The 20,564-nt window shown below is 36.8% G+C and overlaps 1 protein-coding gene across 5 annotated transcripts in view; it reads right to left on the bottom strand.

Moving 5' to 3' along the window:
• pard3aa (par-3 family cell polarity regulator alpha, a) overlaps positions 1-20,564 on the bottom strand; it is a 428,925-nt gene that overhangs the window by 191,270 nt on the left and 217,091 nt on the right. For 2 of the 5 annotated variants that reach the window (XM_015338940.2, XM_015338941.2), the window contains exons 8-13: positions 20,000-20,125; positions 15,542-15,924; positions 10,237-10,376; positions 8,326-8,454; positions 3,945-3,983; positions 357-410 (exon numbers count right to left, since the gene is read on the bottom strand). In XM_015338940.2, the coding sequence (XP_015194426.2) occupies positions 357-410; positions 3,945-3,983; positions 8,326-8,454; positions 10,237-10,376; positions 15,542-15,924; positions 20,000-20,125 (871 nt within the window). The remainder of the gene's footprint in view (positions 1-356; positions 411-3,944; positions 3,984-8,325; positions 8,455-10,236; positions 10,377-15,541; positions 15,925-19,999; positions 20,126-20,564) is intronic. The other 3 variants (XM_006642876.3, XM_015338944.2, XM_015338942.2) reach the window with 2 other exon arrangements.

The raw sequence follows: 20,564 nt of genomic DNA, 5'->3' as shown, positions 1-20,564 counted from the left end.
GCAAAACAAGCTTCCCAATGCAAGCTCCTGCTCTTATTACAATATCAGGTTGATCAGTTCCAAAGGGTAGGAAATGAAATTACAAAATGAACTTTAGATCATGAATTAAGGACATTAAAGTCAAGAAATATTTGATTTACGTTCATGGATGACCAGCACCTGATTGTCATTCTTTGTATCCTCATTTTATTAGATTCTAAACGTGTTTCCATGCACAGTCAGTGAAGTGGTGAAGCGCACTACAGTTGCACATGAGGGGGAATGAAGACCCAGTCTACCATGACTCCAGTGGCAGCTGGCGCAAAATGGCCAAAGAGCTGCAGCCACAGCAGACTTCAGAACTGTGATTACAGTACCTCCAGTAGCCAGTGGGCCTCCCCAGCCGACATCGGTTCCCTCACTGATCGCCGCTAGGGGAACATTCAAACCAACAATTAAACCTCAGCGCAACAAAACAAAATGTCACAATTCTGACTGTAATTTACTATTAGTTTCCTAATAGTAAAGGATTTCTTTTAAAAACTCATTTCTACATTCAGTGTTTCCCTCACCTGCAGGGACAGCTGTTGCTACATGCCAAAATAATAGCGAACGCTTGTCAGTTAAAAAAATAAAAATAAAAATGTGTGTTTTGTGGGGTGTGATTACTTGATTTAAGTCAAACAGTAAACGATACAATACTACAAAGTTTTCATTATTATTACTTTTAGTGATGATACTTCACAGTTTTTCAGTCAAGTAAATACCAGATTTTCTAAACAGTCTCTAAAGATGGCATTACCCGCTTTGCCTGCTTATACTATATACCCAGAGTGCCAAATTATTATTTTTGCCCTTCTCTTGCCTACCGCTCTATCCATCTGTTAGCTAAATACTCTACTGGCTGTGGAGTGGTTAACAGATAAAAAGCTTTTCATTCCAGAAAGTCAGTGACATGTTATGGTTCTGTTGGCACCACAAAGAGAAACACGACTTTGTCAGAGGTATTTAGAAAACTGATTAAAACTCTACATTTGAACAAAAGATAACATCTGCTGTGAATAATTGTGCACATTATAAAAAGAATGAATTGGAAAGGTTCAGTGAGTGACTTTAAAAAATATACAATAGAATGATTACTTAGGGCAAGATTAGAATTGTGGGGATACAAGGTAATTCTTTTCACATTATACTTAGCTTTATATTTTTGACCAAAAAAGGTATAATCAACTAGAAGTCCTGTATTTTGCTACTGAATGTGTCCATGCTGCAGATAATTATTTTGGTCTTGTAATATTTAAATATCTTTTCAGTTTCTTAATCCTACAACTTAATTTTAACAACATGAAATCTTCATTTTTAATACCAAAAATGACCTGTGCTGGAGTCTAAAAGAAATTACCTGCCACTTACAATTATGAACTTTTAGACTGATCTCATCTTTACTGGGACGACATACTTCTAAGAATATCAGGCTGCTGCTACTATTTGTGATGGTGGTGGACCAGTAGATGACGTTCTTCTGACTGAAGATCCAAACCAAAGTCCCAGGATGGTGACCAAGAACAGTGTGGTAGGAAGTGTCACATTTAAGTTGGGATGTTAAATTAAGATCATGCCTACTTGGTAATTAAAGATCCCAAAGCTGGGGTGGGGGTGCTAGCACAGTATCCTGGTTAAATACCACTCAGATCTTTCTAAATTTCCCCCTTAACTCAATTTGGTGAAGCAACTAAACACTTCTTCCGTGTAGTGGGGTTGCAAGAGAATAAGGCTACTGCCTTTTGCCAACCCAGTTGATCTTGCACCTCATTATTAGATAAAGCTGCCTCCCTTCAAGTATGTAAACTACTTTGGAACCCATTTGGATCGAAGTGCTAGAAAGACACAAGGAGTTATCATTTATGATAATAGATACTTCCTTGCATTTAACTGTTCCTTTTCTACACAGTAACCATACATCTTACTGTCAGAAAACAGCAAAGCTCAAACTGATCATAAAATTAAAATACGGAGGCCTTAAATGTAAAAGTCACTTCCAAATGGTTCTTTAATAACCTAAGCATAACTGTAAAGAATATAGAACATATGGTACTATTACACTTGGCAGATGCACAGATTGTTATGAATCTGAGCCTTTTAAAATTCTGTACATGGAAGTATTGGCCTACTAACACACAAACAGTAAATTCTGACGATTACATATACAAATACCAAAAACTGTCATATGTTATGCAAATAACTGATAACTTCAGTTCAGGAAAAAAAAGGGAGACCATAAAAATAAAAACAGCACATAAGCGATAAAGTTATGAACTTTCCTAATAAGGTTTATGAAGTGTATTTTGGGTGGATCAAATACTCTTTATAGCATCATCATTTAATGGAATAACTGCAAACTAAGTATGTAAGTGCCAGCTATGTGCTGACATGGGCAGAAAAAAAATGTTTTTATAATGCTTATTAAAAATGAGAGCTCAAAGAGCAGCAGTAACAACATTTTAAAAAGGGTCATATAATAAACAAGACTCACTCTCAGGAACAGTGATCAGCCCTTATCAAAATGTTAAATAAATAATATGCTCATCTTTCATCATGCTCATTCTAGACTTTACTGAGTGGGTTTTCTCTTAGGTGACAACACTTCACAAATGTCATTTAATATATCATGAGGTGTTCAAAAGAGCCCCAAGAAATGACCTCTCTAGCTATGATATTACATTAAACAGAAGAGGTTACTTCCATGTCTTAGGAGAGTGACAAGACAATTTTAAGGGAATGGTCCAAAAAACAAAGCAAGTTAAATAAGAAATGAACTCAACTTAAATGAGTTATGAAGTTCAGAAGGTGAACCATTGTCAATTCAGATTTTCTAGAACAGCATTGACTTCAGGCAACAAAAAAGGTCTTGCTGTGCTTTACATCAATACAGATCAAAGCCTTCTGAATGCAGCATATCAATAGAATAGTATTGAGCATACTAGAGAAGAGGGAAAGAGATTCTGACCCCACAGCACACACGGTGTAATTTGAGAACTATCTTTGTGTGGAATACAAACATTCCATGTTATTACAACACTCTTACATATAAATATATAATTATTGCACCTGCATCAAGTGGGTCTGATCCTTTGAGGCTTTGTGCAGTACTCATTTTCAGACTCAAAACATATATGTATATCCACTGAGCTGGATAATCTACAATAACCTGAGGGAAATATGGCAGTGGATTTTCACAAGAACACCCCTGTACTCACAGAGACCTAACTACTACAGAAAAGGAACCAAATAATCTAAAACAGGAAATGTTTCTTAACGCAAATATAATTAGCTACTGCGCATCACAGCACACAGTTTGCTCAAATAGCAGCTTTGCATTATAACAAACTGATAAAAATATGTATACTATTTCAAAACCTTTCCCAAGATGAGGTTGAATACAATAGTCCAATTGGTCAGCCGTTCTGGTTCACTGCATAAATGTTTTTTTAAAAGTAAAAAAAATACATTCTTTGGGGCTGAAACTGAACTGAAACAACAACATATTATTTGAAGAGCTGTTGTATAAATTTAAACTCTTGAGCCTGTAAATAGGAACTGAAAACGATGCAAAAGGATTGCAATAACCCCAATTTCATTACATGGATTGCAGCACATGAAAAAAAAAACTGTCACTTACTTCTGTAAATATCTATCAAAGAACGCAGAGAGTAGGCAATTAAAGTGCAGCAGTCTCTTTTTGTGACAGGGAAAGTGGCTACCTGACTCCAAAGTCTCTTTTTATTGCAAAGCTCATTAAAATTTTCAGTTTAGTTTCTTTAATATGCTCATGTCTGTGAAACCACTATCACACATATTGGTTTTTGTCATTTCTCAAATGATAATGAAAAGTCACAAGAGTGTGTAGGAGAATGTTATTTTTAGTTCTCTTTAAGGGTGGGATGCAAAGGGAAAAGGACTCTTACCAAATCTCTGGGACTGTGCATCTGAATGGGGTCTGCATTCTAGAAAAGGTGGAAAAAAATAAATAAAATAAAACAGGAACAAAAGCAATGCAAGCTACCTAACTAACCAGTTTGGACTTCTGTTAAAACCAATGAATGTCAAAGGGAGTAACACAGGGTACTTAAAACTGTAAACATCCCATGTGAAAAATATCTCAAGATACTTTATGTACACTTATGAAAAGATAAAAAAAAAGAGTAAAACACTTGTGAGAGCCAAATATAGTGGTTAGAAGACTAACTTGGCTCCAGTTCTGGGTGTAACTCCAAAGGTTATGTAAAAAGGGCAATTCTTATTATAAACCGTCGCTCATGCATCTTTTAAGGTATGTACAGTAGTTATTCATTTTTAGTCCACATGGCCCGTAAACCATAACTTCATGTTATTTATTGTCCTTAAGAACATAAAATGTAGTCCCTGTATCACTAAGCAGCTGGCAGCAAACAGCCACAGATCACTCGGCACTCTGACAGAACAGAAACATGACAATAAATTACACCACAATGACAAATGTTTGGCTATCCATTTTAACATGTTGGAACTCAAACAACAATATGGTTGTCAGTTGTTGTTTTTTTTACATATTCACAGTGTAGTTCCCATTACTGCTATTATTACCATTACAGTAATTACCTATGAGCTATGAATTATTTGCGTTCTTCAAGGGGTCCTGTATCCTCATGTTGCTATGGTTTCATCAAGAGCAGGTCATACCTCTCCCTGAGATATTTATTCTTCTTTCCTGGCCAAGTGGGAATCTTATTTTTCCCCCACATCATTTCCTCATTTTACATTTCTTGATAGTGATCCAGATAGATCTTACGTTTTTAAAGGGGGTAGGAATTCACAAAATTATGGACCAGCCATACCTCAAGTACTGTCTGACCTCTCAAGCAATGATCCATCCAACCGTTAGCAGGTATCAGGAAGACATTTATTCCTGGAAGGGGTTGGGGAAACCTGGGGGCTATGCCAGAAGCATTGGTGGATGGAGGGACTATATCCTGGACAAGTTCATCACAGGGAGAACCCACACATGCACACAGGGACACCTTAGGACACCAATTAACCTAGCTAGTGTTTGTTAGGAGGAACCCGCTACACCCAGGTAAACATGAAAATTCCACACTGGAGGCACCTCCATCCAGAATCTGAACACAGGAAACAAGAGCTGTGAGGCAGAAATGCTAACCGTCACACCATTATAATGTCACAAATAAGTTTGCACAAAATTTAAAAACATGTCTGAGCAAATTACTACAGTATACTCGTGTGAAATGAAATATTTACAAAACTGCACAACAAACTGACACCACAATGGCTACACGGAAAAAATATAATACACAAAGCATGTGTTGTAGTGTAACCAGAAACATGCAATAATGCATTTTAGAGCAATGAACACTAACTTTAATTGTCAGTGAACAATACTCAGTGACACTGCAACTTGATGTGTTTTGTTACTATTTCATTCATTCGTCCATGCAGCAGCTCCTTTTTTTCCCGAAACCTGTAACTGGGTTCCTAGCCATCGGACATGTTTTGAATTAGGCCTACGTCATCTCATCCTCACCATTTTAACCTGCTTCCTCCTTTTTCCAAGAGGAGAGCCTGACGCACTCTGACATCTTCATGTCACAAAGTCACGCCCCTCTGGGACTAATCTAATTCTGCTGTAACTCAGTTCACTTATCACTCTGGGCTGCTTATTCACTGGAGTTTAAATATAGATTGAGAAGGTGAAGGGCACTGCCTCATTGATTTAAATTCTTGAATCTCCTGAGAAGTGTGTTAAACCTCAATTTTAACTTTTTTTTATTTCTGGGCAGGTGATGGGGGAGGTATAGGTCATCCACATTAGTTAGTCATTCCTGAATCTGACACTGTTGAGTAAAGGTTACTTCTGACACTGCTATCAATAAGCCACTGGATCTGTTCCGTTGCATCACTTTGACTAGACTTTGAAAATGTCTTTTATTCCCATGGTATAACTCAAGACTGTAAATCTCCTACAGTAGGCTTAGAAAAACAAGTACAGTCTGGAAACCGCTGAGATAGATTAACCCTGTTTTATGACATATAAGGACTAATATTTATTCAAGTTTAAACATACTGAGTCTGGTTTAAACAAAATAAACAGCAAATGCCTAGTAAAAATATTAATCAATAACCATAGTTTACTTTACAAACACCTGACTTTTTGAGGTGGCCAAAAAAAATTCAAAGTTCCAAACCAAAATAGCTACAAACAAGAGGAGGCTTTTCAATCAATCATGCTCACCTGGTTGTGTTTCAGACACACAACCAATTATCACATCATAATTTGTGACACCACAAAAGCTTCTCGCTTCCCCTTCCCCAAAAGGGACTGCCTGGAGAAGTTTAATCGAGGTAAACCTCATGACCTTGGAAGGCAAGAGGAACCAGCATGTCTCCCAGAAAGCCACATGAACCCGAGGAGCACATGCAAACTCCACACAGAAGTGCAAGCAGAGCTGGTAGCAAACCCGCACCAATTGCCTCACCGCCGTGCTGACCTACAGCACATTCCTGTCGTAAGACATGAGGTCTGTAACCCCAGCTGACGAATAAATACAAATGATGTATTTCCTGCTGCCCCGCTCAAAATATGATTCTTCATGTCTGTGACAATATCAAACCTTTTATAATATAGAGTGTCATCCAGGTTTTGATTTAAAGCTGCTGCAAATAAACCCTGATAATGCACTAATAGCAATGGCAAGCCTATAAGAATATGACAGCTAGGCAATAACGCTCTGGTGTATGTGCATTATATCCCAATCCCCGCTATAGTTTATTTGCAATAACTGTCACTGTCAGAGGAATGCCCCGGTAATCTGATTTCATGAACACCCTCAAATGGATTATTGAGATCCCTTAATTCCAAAGTCAGTGCTGAAAGAAGCACTCATGTATGTTAATATTACAGAAAGAGAAATGAATCTGCATTCTACAATCTTTAGTTGGAAACAGTGAAAATACATATGACAAATTACAATATTCATTCTCCTGTCATGGTTTTAAACTCTGATTTTGATTTAGTTTGCTGCTAAGAGCATAAAATGCACTTTCATATCCCCTATATTTTTTACATTTGCACATTAGGCTTATGTAAATCTTAAATTTAGGAATAAAATACAAATAATTTGCTGTAAAGTTAGTGGTGTTTATCAAACGAAAACTGTATGGTACAGCCTAATTGAAATCTTTAGTGATAACTCTTTCTTGATTTTTATTGCCGTCTCCAATTCTTAGAAAGTGCTTTAAAGAAAAATGATCAAATTTGTTTTTTCAGTTCAACAAATTCGTAACACATTTTAACAATTCGGAGTGTTTCTTCATTATTCTAGAGGCATCCGACTATTTCACTGGCACATCCTGCTTACTGGACCAAATCTCCTTGCAGCTGGTGTCTGTGCCTTCTGGTAACCTCCCAAGACAGCAGACTGACCCAGCACAGAAATCACATATTCATTTTCAAAAGAGTCAGTACTGCCAACAGACAACCCCCTTCAAAACAAGTAACACTACCTCATACAATGCTATTCTCATTTGTAATTTACTGGGTGGGAAGGGAGGGGAGGAAATGTGCATGTAAAGGAGAAAAGGTATGGACAGGCATATGATAAACTTGTAGTGTTCCTTACAAGTCCAGGAACAGCACCATATGAAAATGCCTAAAGGCCTTCCTGCCTCACTGAAGACGTGAAACACTGAGATCAGACCATTTAAGTCAAAGCTTCCACCATTAGCCAAACACTGGTATTCAGATGGTCTGTGGTGTCAGCAAAGGCGTCTGCCAGTTTACAGGGGCATGCGCTTGGACACCTATCAATAAAGAGAGGGAGCCTTCCAAGCACAGTTCCAACCATGGTGTGTTGTTGCTGTGGATGTCACTCAAAATCCAGAGTGAGAAGAACTGGATTTAAAAATCAGAACTTATTTTTATAGCAATAATAACACCTTATACTGAGCATCCATGTTCTTCAATATAAGATACTCTGTGCCCTTGAATGTTTTGAATTCGTAGACAAGGCAGCCCTGTTGCAGGGATCTTTTATCAAGTCTTCTGTTTAATCTCAGCTTCCAGCTTCTCCCTGAAGCAAATGTTCTCATTCTCTCCTGTGCTTGGCGAGGCCTAAATCTGTGTTGTCTAATGTAAACAAACCTACCCAAGAAGGCCCAAAGCCCCTTCCTGTCTCCTATGCCTCCCTCGAAAACAGAATGGGGCCAGATATGGACAGCACGCCCTTCCCCTCACACCCTGCCTCACAATATGCCACTTCCACAGTCACAGAAACACAGAGAGCTGGAACTCACCACTTCCCGGGGTAGAAAAGTGTCTTCTTGCCGAAGGACCACCAAGCCAACCGTGCCCCCCATCTGTGTGCCCCTGAGCAGAGCCACCGCTTCCTCCTGAGTCTTCCCATTCAAGTCCACTCCATTCACCTGGTCAGACGGAAAAGACACCACACACCAGCTGTGTGACTGCCTTCAGTACAAGAACATGCAGCCGCATGCTGGACCACATGATTATTCCAACAGTATTAAACCTACTTTGGGACTGCAGTCTCTTAACAGCTCATATACAGTATAGGTACAAACAGGGCATCAATAACATCTTGTATTATCTGTAGTGAACGTAAGGGATAGTGCAAAATGCTGTTCGGAAATGTTGATAATTTTTAGGTTCTCGTCCGTGTATGTTATGATATAGCACTGTCTAGTTATCTTAAGGGACTATAAAAATATGAGCTTATGAACGGTCATATCATAGATAACTAGAAAGTGCCATATCATACATCAAGATAAAAATCTATTGTGATTCAACCTCAAATGTTATAATCTATTTTATAAAGAACTAACTATTTGAAAGTACTCTTCTAGGAAATGGGTTGGCGGTGCACAAAAATTCAATATAGCAAATAGAGTAAATAATTCTTCTGATTCTTATGGAACCATTTATTTGGAAATTCTCATTCTCAGTTGCTTTTCTTCCTTGACTCCTGCATATGGCATGAGAATTTCACAGCTGCAGAAAGACTGAACAAATTGCCAAACAAAACACACTTTGTCTGTGTTCCACATTGCACAATTTGTGCACATTGCAAATTGTTTGGTTTCATTTCTTCATAATCTTGGTGTGCTGAGAACAAAAGCAAGACGTCTGCTAACTGTTCCCATGCCTCTGCAACACTAAGTTGCAACACAATAGTATTTGTTTTGAAGAAAAACTACATATGGCTACACAACTTTGCTAGTTTCTCGTTATATATGCATCGCAAAGGTGGTTTGCAAAATCCCATGGACTGCTTTGGAAATACTTTAATCTAAAAATCATATCACAGGAAAAAACACATTCAACATCTTTTTTGCAGGCGAGTAATTCAAACCACAGTTTAATGTTTAATGTTGAGCCTGTTTGGTTTTTACTCACTGCGTCCAGATTTGTAAAACTCATTGGCACCGGCTTTTGGAAAAGCAGGTGGTGTTCACATCTTGTTAGTATTCATCATTTTTGCATTGTTCCTTTATTTTTGCCTTCTTGTTTGGCAGCAATATGGGCTTTCTCATGAGGTTCAATGAAACTTCATATCAAATTTTACAAATAAAAAACAATGGTCAATGGAATCTTAGTGGCACGGCTGAATGTATTAAATGAGGAAGTCCCGGGAATAATGTACAGAGCAAGGAAATCCTGAATGCCATACTTTAGGTAAGGAAACCACCATTGTAATGCTTCCTGTAGAGAAGAAAAGGCTGGGATTCATCAAGGACCTGGGCCCCTGGTTTGAAAATAAAAATCTGGGGAAACTTTAAGGAAAACTATGGCAGTTGCCTATAGAAAAGGAAATAGCTGATATAAAAAAGGTTCCTTTCTCAATCCCTTCTTCATGAGAAGATTAGAAAGGGTACAAAGGAGAAGAAGCCATTAAGCTATCTAGCTCGTTTGTGCCTTTTCAGCAGTTAACTGATTTGAGTTCGGAGTATTTAAAGAAGCCAGGTTACTGGTTTCATCAACATGGTTCGGCAGCTCATTCCAAATGGTTACAACTTTGTGAAAGCAAGAGCCTACAGTTCTCATTTTGAAGTGCACTTTCCCCTAGTTTCCTCTTGTGTCCTCTGGCTTGTGTTTCACTGTTGATTCAGAATACTGTACAGTATGTCCACAGGGTTAACTTTGGCAATGCCTTGGAGGATTGTGATTACGTGCATCAAGTCCCCTCTCACCTCTAGAAGCCTGTCTCCTGCTTTTAATCGTCCATCTTGAATTGCAGCCCCACGAGGAAGGATGTTTTTCACATAAATTGGTGCCGTTCCCCCAATTGGAACATCACGGGAGGTGATGCTGAATCCCAGACCTTCTGGACCTGTAATGTGGGGAATAAAACACCAAATATCCTTTTTATTGCTTATATATGGCTACATGTTCGTAACTGTGTATAACTTTGTGATCTGTAGTTTAAATTAAGTCATAATTCTTTAAAAACAAATATAAGGTTTAGAACAGTATAAAGGGTACTGTATACGGTTTAGAATAGGATGTTTATTCACATGTGCCAACAGTTTACTGTACATACAGGCCCAGAAGCACATTCAATTGATATTGATTTGAAAGAAATAAACATTTATTCATGATTTCTCATTACCTTTCATTCCGACATTTACATTTTCACCACATCCTACTCTTCAACATTCCACTGCATAGTCAGGAGGCAGCACAATATATATATATTTTTTATTTCAGGTAATTCTTCCTTTTAGCAGAAGATTTCTGGATTCACTTTTAAAAAAACTTCTTCTGAAGGAAAATGTATACGGTTAAACATTAAAAAAGAGATAAAATACAAACTACTGATATTTACCTACTGGACTATCATTTTCTTTAAAAAAAATATAGCCTAGTTTTATTTTTAAAAAACTATATAAGCAATAACAGAGATATGACTAACAGTAACACAATGTGAAGGCTTAAATTTGTTTTAAAGCAACATCACATTTTTTAAGTTTAGGATGCTGTTTTATAAACTGATTTACTGTTGGACATAACCCCAGGGATTTTACCTTATCGGACCACGTCTGACAGATGAAATGAAAACCCTTTAGCTTACTCAAAAGTAGGAATTAGAAGGTATGATACACAGCTATTTCAGCCAAATTGAAGTTTATTGAATCTATGTGGATGACTTATCTAAATCTAGACAAACAAAGAAGAGGATTCAAGCATTAGTTTTGCAAAGCAATTTGCTCTAAGTCCAGAAAATGACCTTTTTGGAAAAGCAAATTTATATCAATTGCCAATGGGAAAGAGCAGACAACACAGTGATGGCTAAAAAAAAGTGCATTTTTGACCTTATCTCAGGGACCAATTACATATTTTCCACTACATACAGTAATGCAACATTAGGGAAAGATGGGTGTTGTAGTTAAGAACAAAATGCTTTGTCATTTGTCATTGGAAATTAATTTAAAGCAAGTGATTCAATCCCATTCTTAAACACAGAAATTAAAATAAATACAGACAGCCCCTATATTTTTAAACAAATCAGTCTGTCTGATGGATATCTCAAGTAAACAAGCTGATAGAAATTAAGTTCATGAACTTTCTCTTATTATAGTGATGTCAATTACTCCCCTGTGATCCAAGGCATCTGCAAAATAAATATTCCAGTTCCACAATAATCACTATACACCTGCATTAACATCCAGTTATGGTGCACATTAAAGCTGGATATAAAGCACTTCTATTAAAGGAGATCTGCAGCCCCAATCTCTCAGACCGGTTATTAAATCTCACTAGCAAAATAAATTCATTCACTAAAACAGATGTACTACATTTACAGAACAAGCTTGCTTAATTACTATGTAAGGGGGCTTCTTCAACTAACTGGATGTTTTGTTGCCTCGTTCTTAAGACAAAGCCAGCAATATGGCACTGCACGTACTGTACCTGGACATCTTGTCTATTTTGTGATGTAAATTGGAGGTTTTACTAGTCACTGTGTACATTTTACTTCTGTTGTGGTTTAAATGTCCTCATCAATGCTGATTCTTTCTCACCCCAAAATACAAAAATAGTATTAAGCACCTCTGGGGGCAACCTTGTTGTTAAATAAAAATTAATTGAATTGAATAGTACTGCGGTTTCACTTGAAACCATGTATGGAGATATAACATATTGCAAATGCATAGGATACAATCTTAGCTAAATGTTTTTAAGAATATAGTTACTGTATGAGGTAAAGAAACTATACTAAGATTAAGCATGAATATGCCTTTGGCTAGTCAAAGGGAATTCTCAATTCTCATTGAGCTGAGGCCACCAACTGCTTATACAATACCCTCCTTAGTGTGAAATGACTAGTAAAATACAGTGGTTTAGGATAAAAATACACAATATACTGTATACCTGTTATTAAAAGCGTATTTTGTCACTTTTTCAAATTAAATTATTTTCTCATTTTTAATATTAACTAGTTTTTACGTCTCTATTTGGCATTAAAACCGCATATGCAATCAACAATGAAAAAATGAAACTTCATTCTACTTAGTGATGAATATAATGATACCAAAAACCATTTCCATTTATGTTCATATGTCATGTACTGTTCATATTGACACACACAGGTTCACAAATATCCGCTTATAAATCTAACCAATCAGAAAAAGTTAATCTAACATGATTAAAAAATGTTGAGGTAAATGACAAATTTAATTTAGCACAGTTATGTCAAATGGAAATAATGGCACAGAATCTGAAGAAAGCATAGCCTTTTCTACGTGTAATTTATAAAATAGTATAAAGAAGCATCTCTGCTTTAAAAATCCATATTGAGATTTTGTTTCTTGGATATGCATTTACAAAAAGGCAAAGACGATTTACCCTGGAATATATTGCTTCTCGAGTCTTTATTTGAATTAGTTAATTACCAGAATCAAACTCTATCACATTACAAGATTCCATCTCTAATGGTCTAGAATTAGGTAATTAGAAAAATGCATCTCTAATGGTCTAGCATTACCTAATTACAAAAGTCTTACTCCCTTTTTGGTAATGCAGGCAAAGGATAAAAGCAACTGTATCCAGTTTAGGATATTAGCTGATCCTGGCGCCAATAAGCCAGTTAAATACCCACTATAAAGAAACACACAATGTTCCAATGTATTGTACTTTTTAGTTCTAAATGGAATGACTTCTTTAAGCATCATTATTTGATTAAGGCTCTCATATTAATTTCATAGGAAAATACTGCCTCAATACCCCCTTAGAGTCTTTTGGAAACAGAATAGCTTCTTCGCAACACATGAACTAATCAATAAATACATTATATGAGAAAGTGTCTGTTCTCAAGAGAGTTAAATCCACACACAAAAGAGGTGATGAAACTAGGAATGCCCGGGCACACTGGGTGTTGCCGTGTTGGCAGAAACCATTCCAACCATGGCAAAGTATGATGGACTTCCAAAATGAAAATCAAGAACTCTCTCTTTATGCTGATAATGACGAAAAACTGAAAATACATTTGTCTATGACTTCAGGTCATTTCTGAAGTAGTGAAAAGATCATGTGATCAATTTTAAAGAGTGATATTAAAAAAGGTTGACAATGCCATCGTAAGCAGTTGTAACAGTTAACCAATGTAATGCTTGTTAGAGTATCATCAGAAGACATTGTAATGGATCACAATGGGAAATGTATGGGAACCTGATACTTATCTTCTTTTTCTGCTTGAAAATAATACTAATGTCACAAATCAGACAACTGGGAATAAATGTCTGCAGTTAGACATCAATGACCAAAAACAATTAAAATTCAATAAGTGTGGACATTAGATTTTCTTCCTCATTTTATTGCGTATTGCATTTTACAGATAGCTGCATTTATTTTTGATGTGCCAACATTCTGTAATTCTGTAATTAATGAAGGTGTTTCAATTAAGAAAGGATAAGAGTATGACTGTAGTTGGGAAAATAATACTAGATTTGCCCTGTGTTTTTACAGCACTCAAACTGCTGAACTCTTGTTGCTGCATAATATTATAATATGATATAACAATTGCCCAAGGGCACTTTGTTTCCCAAGCCACTATTATTTTATTCCCTAAGGTATTTCTTAACAGTGACAAAATTCAATACTGATTTTTTTTCTGCTAGACAACTACTGCATATTTAAATTCATATCTGCCCAAGCAGTTATACAGACTATACAGTCAATGGTATAATTGTCCATTTTTAATTTTTGATTTCACTACTCATGTAAACCGGTTTAGTTTTGGAAGGAACAGATATTATGTGTTCCCTAAAAAACTTTTAATGCATTTGTTCACTGAACAAATATTTTGAATGAGACAATCTTTACAAAATTTGTGCTACCATTAAAGAAGTAACAAAACAAGACTAGCTGAACAGCAAATTCCTGAAAGCATCATGCTCCTCACAAGAGATATTGTTCCTGATTAAATACAAGTCTGAGATGTACAATTTAGTTTAACAAAATGTACCTACTTGCGACAACTTAACATTTGATTCTTACACCAGCTATAGACAGAGGAATCTGTGCCTCTAACCAACACATCTAAATGAAGTGCCAGTATACACTAATAAGATATTGAAAAATTTACAATATACAATATCAAGACATTGATATCATTGCTGTTAACTGTTGTAATTTGTCTTTTTACTACTATAAATAAATTCACACTTGGTTTTCTCAGATTCATAGATTTTACTTTTATTTCCCCGTACATGAGCCTACAGGATATAAACTGACAACAGATTGGTCTATTCAAATCTATATCATGTAATAATTTTAACTGCAATACAATAGTTTAAACTGTGTTGTTTACTTCAGGAAGGCATGCATGGCCCTCAGCCCTCATGTATTGGTCACGGGGTGTTTCAGTAAACAGATTTAATTGCCAATTGCTTAATTAATACATAATTGGTGGTTTTAAAAAAGAAAAGCAACTGGTGATTATAAATTACAGTCGAGGTTATGTGCTTAAGCTGTACATCATACTATAAATCACTAATGAACTTTCACTAAATGCCACTTTATTGTGTGGTCAGTCCTATAGCACTGTTAGAGCATATACTGTAAGTGGTTTATACAGGGTTGTTAGGGCAGACTTTAAAATAAGCACAGCTGGTTTCCTCAAGTAACTGAAGCTGGACAACACCATTACTCTGCTTCACAGAGAAAATACACTTGTATGACTGAGGTTATGACCAAGGGGAGATACAGCAGTTTGTGTAACCTGTTTTTAAAAAAAGAAAAGGGGGAAAAGGTGTTACTGGACAGAAAAATAAGTGGGATTCATGCTGATTGATCAACTTATCCCTATAATTCAACTAGTATAATAACCTCTCACTTCTCCACCAGGTCTGTTGTGTAGTGGGCTGCTTGAGCATGACTCATGCTCGATGCTTGTGGATGAACTGGGTTTCCCTGCCCTCTGCCAGCACCCTGTAATGAAAAGCTCTACCTCAACGGGACCAGTTCATGATGACCTCAGCTCTTGGCTCTTTGCCTTACCTTTCTTCAGCTGGATGTTGAGCCTCCTCCCAACCTTCTTGGTGTAGCCCGTCGTGGGCGTGGAGCTGAGCACCCTCTGGGGGGACGGGGTCATGCCGGAGGGTGGTTTCCCGGTAGAGCCGGCATTGTGAGGTAGCGGTGAATAGAACTCTGCCTGTTCCACGTGGGCCCCAGCCCTTGACACCCTGTGGGGCGTGTGGTCCAGCCCCACCACCAGGCTTCCTCGCTCGCTAGCCTGGGACTCTGGACTGAACCGGCCATGCATATAGGCCGGATTTTTCTCGCTCTGAGAGAGCTGCTCATACTGTACTTTCTTTGCTGCTGGGACCACATGGAACAAAATGACAGGTGAACGCATGGCTTGCCGGAACATATGTTGTGCTCTGGAAGTGGGAAGGCACAGAAAATTGTCAAATTAAGACTGGCAGACTGGAAGACATTATGAATATAATTGCTGCTTTAATTAAGTGCCAAGAACTGACTCTGAAGTGTGTTGCTTAAAAAGCATAAATATTGATAGGTCAATAAGTGCTGCACAACATGCTGCATGTTGCTAATTGTTATCCTGGATTTGGAAACTAACAATTAGCAGTCGCCGTAATTTGACAAATGTTGAGAAGAACAGCAGTAAAACATTCTGCACCAATGCAGAAGTACTTACAGCTTACATAAAAATCTTACTTAGAGACCGCTTTAAAAAAATCAATGTATGTCGGGAACTTTAAACCATTTTAATTATGTATAAGACTGTCTGAGGTAATTAATCAAATGGAGTACAATGGTAACAATTTAAATTTACTACAACTGAAGACAGCATCTAAGAGGCGCTGTTCATGAATTTGAGCGGTAGATCATATTTTTTCAATTTTTATTGAAAATTTTTATTTTTATTTACGAGGCACCATTGTATACTGAGCATGAAAAGAAACCTATCACTGAATTTATGCACATTCATTTTTTTTTCTCAAAAAGTAAGTATTTTTTATATGGGATATTTATTAAATGTTTTTGATATTCTGATTAATTGATTAACCATGACTGCCTATTTATGTAACTTTGCAACATCATTAGCAATGCAATTAATTGGGCAAGGAGTCAATGATGATAGGATTTGTTGCAATAAATCTGAAAAGAAAACACAGAAAGGCACCAGTATACCCTGCTTGTCATGAGAACAAAGCCTTGATGTGTCAACATTTCAGCAGGACAAGACACATCCCTGTGCTGCTCATTTAACATCAGCTTTCCTGAGCGATTAGAATATGATAGTGATGCTGTGGATGCCCTACTCATCAAACGTCAGCCTCACTGAATGTCTCCATTGAGCTGTGATGTGTTGCACCGAGGGCTCATACACCAGCAAATAGGAACATGCTTGTCTAGACCCCTATGAGGCAAATGGGACATAATTTGACAAGACAGCATCTGCAACCTGGTGCAAAACATGCATTTCCAATTTACAGGTTGCACTGCATCCAATGATAGTTGAGATACAATTGCCACTTTAAGAATAACCTTATGAATTTGTTATAATTGATAAGTTTCTTCTGAAGCCTAGTATATATTCAGAATAGAGCTAATATCAAGCTGAAAAGTAAGTGTGCTTCAGAGAGTAACTGGAACTCACTTTGTATTGACCAGACCTCAAAGTATATTTAAATTACTAATACAATACAGAAAGTCCCAGGCATTTAAGGTAATTGTGAGCACATATTTGTTTAAAACATGGCAACTCTTTAATCTAATTTAACGTAACATAACACCACCTTTCTAAAACATTTAGAAATGTTTTTTCTAAATGCTTCTGAACACTTCAGAAACTCTCCTCTTTGGAAAAAAATAGTGCAAAAATCTGTGAAATTACACCTCTCAAAATGGACTTTTTGGTACTGATGAGAAGCAGATGTGTGGTGAGCTGTGGACAGATGAAACATACCGGAATATAAAGGGATGTAATGAATGACAGCTTGAAGGCAGTTTAATGGAAACAGGCTACATTACATAACAGTTCCACATGAACACAGAACTGGTCAAATCCTTGCATATAGAAAAGCTGACAGGACAGCATTTTAATATAAGAAGCCCCATCACAATCAATTGCATGTCTAAAAGACATTTTGAATTTTTGTCCTGCACTTTTTTCTATCAAAGTATTGTACTTCGGACTTCGTCAAACAACCTACCCTAAACCAAACTGTGGTAGTCCTTGCTTAGAGGGACCCTCAGAGTTGTGCTGTTCAAACAATTCTTTTCATTCTAACTCAACTGTTTGCTTAAACAGTTTATCAAATGAGACAATTACACTTCCCAAGAAAGCAGTTTTCTAAGGGAGTCATATTGTTCTATGAGGTAGCTCCTAAATTATTTGAACAAAATAAGGAATTTTACCTCCTAAAACTTGGAAAACCATGCTTGAGAAATTCTTGTTATCTTTTTACCTTCTTTTTATGTTAATTTCCAAAATCATCAATAAATAGTAGACTATAAGGTAATGAGCAGTGCAGTGACACTTCAGTAATCACATAATGGTAGGGTCTGATTGAATAATAAATTATTATGTTAATGCATCATTAGAGTTAGTTAGATTAACTGACTTAAAACAATTATCCATGTAAAAATAAGATGAGAATATTACTTAGAATTATCCCCATAAGGTGCACAATCAGGGGAACTAAAAGACATGCTTTAACCAAAGTTTTTTCCAACCTTCCTTAACACCCTCTGGCAAAAACTAATAATCTGCACACTAAGGGGTAACATTCTTGGGGAAATTCTAGTTTTGTCACGAAATATGTTTTCCAAAGGGGATTTTTTTTTCTGTATACAGATTACATGTTCATGTTCTCTTCAAAATTATTTAACACTTCTGCTTATTGCAGTAAGTATGTATTTTTATCATCAGGGTAATGCAAATGTACAGCAGAGTAGAGGACAAATATCACTGCTGTTGATTGAGATGCTTGTAATTTTACTTTTATATCACCACAATTTCATTTAAAATGATCCGATCCCTGTAATTACAAATTTATTTTTATCAGAAGGCCTTTCCCAATCAATAAGCACTCTGACATCAATCTTTAACTAAAAGGCACGTCCATAGACAGAACTTGACTGTCTGCTCTTTTTTCTGCAACTAAATCCAATGTGTGATGTCTTGTCATCTTCCTACCAGCCTGGCACCTCCACTATAACAGCTGAGCTTGTGGTTTTATCCCACTAGAACATTTCATCGTTGCCAAGAATCCAAACCATTTCCTTGAGCCATAAACCACAGAGGAGATTCCTAATGAAGCGGATATCAACGTGCAACCTGAACATTTCAAGCTTGATCAAGACCCAGACAAGATATAATCTATTTCACATCCCAGGGTGCTGCTTAAAGAATATTGCTCGGCTGTGTTTGGATAAATGAGGAAAAATGAATTTGCCATTGCTTTCTATCTTCATCTAAATATCACAATTTAGGAAATTAATGGAAACAATAAATCAATTTTAAAATGAAAAACTAAGGAAAGCATGTTTTGGTGTCTATGCTTCTGTATTCAGAGGGCAACGGAAGTCAGACATCTCACCAGGATGGAGCTTAGTTTGACAAAATGTGCAGGTGCGTACTCTTACTTTGTGTTCCTTTGTAAAGCACTCTGTGATCTGTTCATGAAATGAAAAATGTTCAGCACCCTGGAAAAGTAGTGGGAGAGCAGGGTCAAAGTCAAAACCTATTTCTGCTTTATAGTCAAGCATACTGGATCTGTTTCATAAGATTATTATGAATAAGTACCATATTATATACACTACATTTTGGGTAATTCTATTTATGCAGTTGATGATACTAGAACAAAATTCAACTAATTCAAATTAAAAGGCTATAAAACAAAAGTTTTGACTGTGCTGTCCCAATACTTTTGTACATGTGGCAGTGTACATTTTTTTTATTCAAGTTAGTTTTTTTTCTTAAATATAAAGTGCAGTTCACACTTGTCACAAACTACAGAAATGAAAAACAAAAATAAACCAGAAGTAAAATTACGGTGCACAAGCCGTAATTTGATTATCATTCTAATCAAGAATGATAAGCAGTGAAATAATAGCAGAAAAGATATTAGAGAGAAACTGCAGTGCTGCAATCACTTCAGAGCCCTTTATGGCTAAGGTACTCTTAAGTGTTGAGGACAAGGGGCTCTGATAACCTGATTTTAGCATTGGAGGTCATTAGAAAAATGTGCAATACATATTTCTGCACTGTTAAGCATAGCATGGCCAAAGCCTACTAATGCAGACTTAGAGTGCAGACGTTTTCACCTACAGTATTGTCAGCATCTGAGGAATCATATTTGGAGAAAAAAACAAAGTGTTAGCTCACAAGGTGGCCACAGGGCTCAAGCATGCATCGGCTGCTGAAGGAAAGAGGAACGAAGGAGGAGGAAAAGCTACCCCAAGATTAGACCCTGAGAGGCTTACTGTTCGAATCTGATGTTGCGAAGGTCTCCGTTATTAATCCGCACGATACAATCGTTCTCATGAAACAGTTTCTCCTGTTCAGCTTTGCCACCTTTCTCCAGCCGCTTTACTAACAACCCCAGGGTCCTGGAACAGTCAAATCAGACATCACTGCCCTGCCATGTTAATTTAATAACACTGCAGTGCTAATTATAAGATAGAACTACACTGTACCTAAAAGCATTCAACTGTTGAACAATAAGACTGTTTGGAAGCAGGGAATACTGCTAGCAGTAGTCAAGTCTTTCTAGCAACACTACACAATATTTTTCCTAATGTCTTCTGCATCCATGTGATGTGCCTGATTGAGGAGAAAAAACTGCAATTTTGCATTTAGACACATTAGACAGCTGGTATACACAGAGATATAAAATCCATTACACTTTTAGTAGATTTACTACAAATATCTGCTACCATTTACATTGATTCATGTATTTGTTCACTACAAGGTACACAAATAAGGTTAATTCATTACCTGGAAAAATCATACTAATGGTTACCATACTAGTCTTAATGATACGTAGTC

The sequence above is a fragment of the Lepisosteus oculatus genome, chromosome 6 (genome assembly GCF_040954835.1).
Source record: "Lepisosteus oculatus isolate fLepOcu1 chromosome 6, fLepOcu1.hap2, whole genome shotgun sequence".
In the NCBI taxonomy this organism is placed as follows: Eukaryota; Metazoa; Chordata; class Actinopteri; order Semionotiformes; family Lepisosteidae; genus Lepisosteus; species Lepisosteus oculatus.
This window is presented reverse-complemented; position numbering and strand designations above follow the sequence as displayed.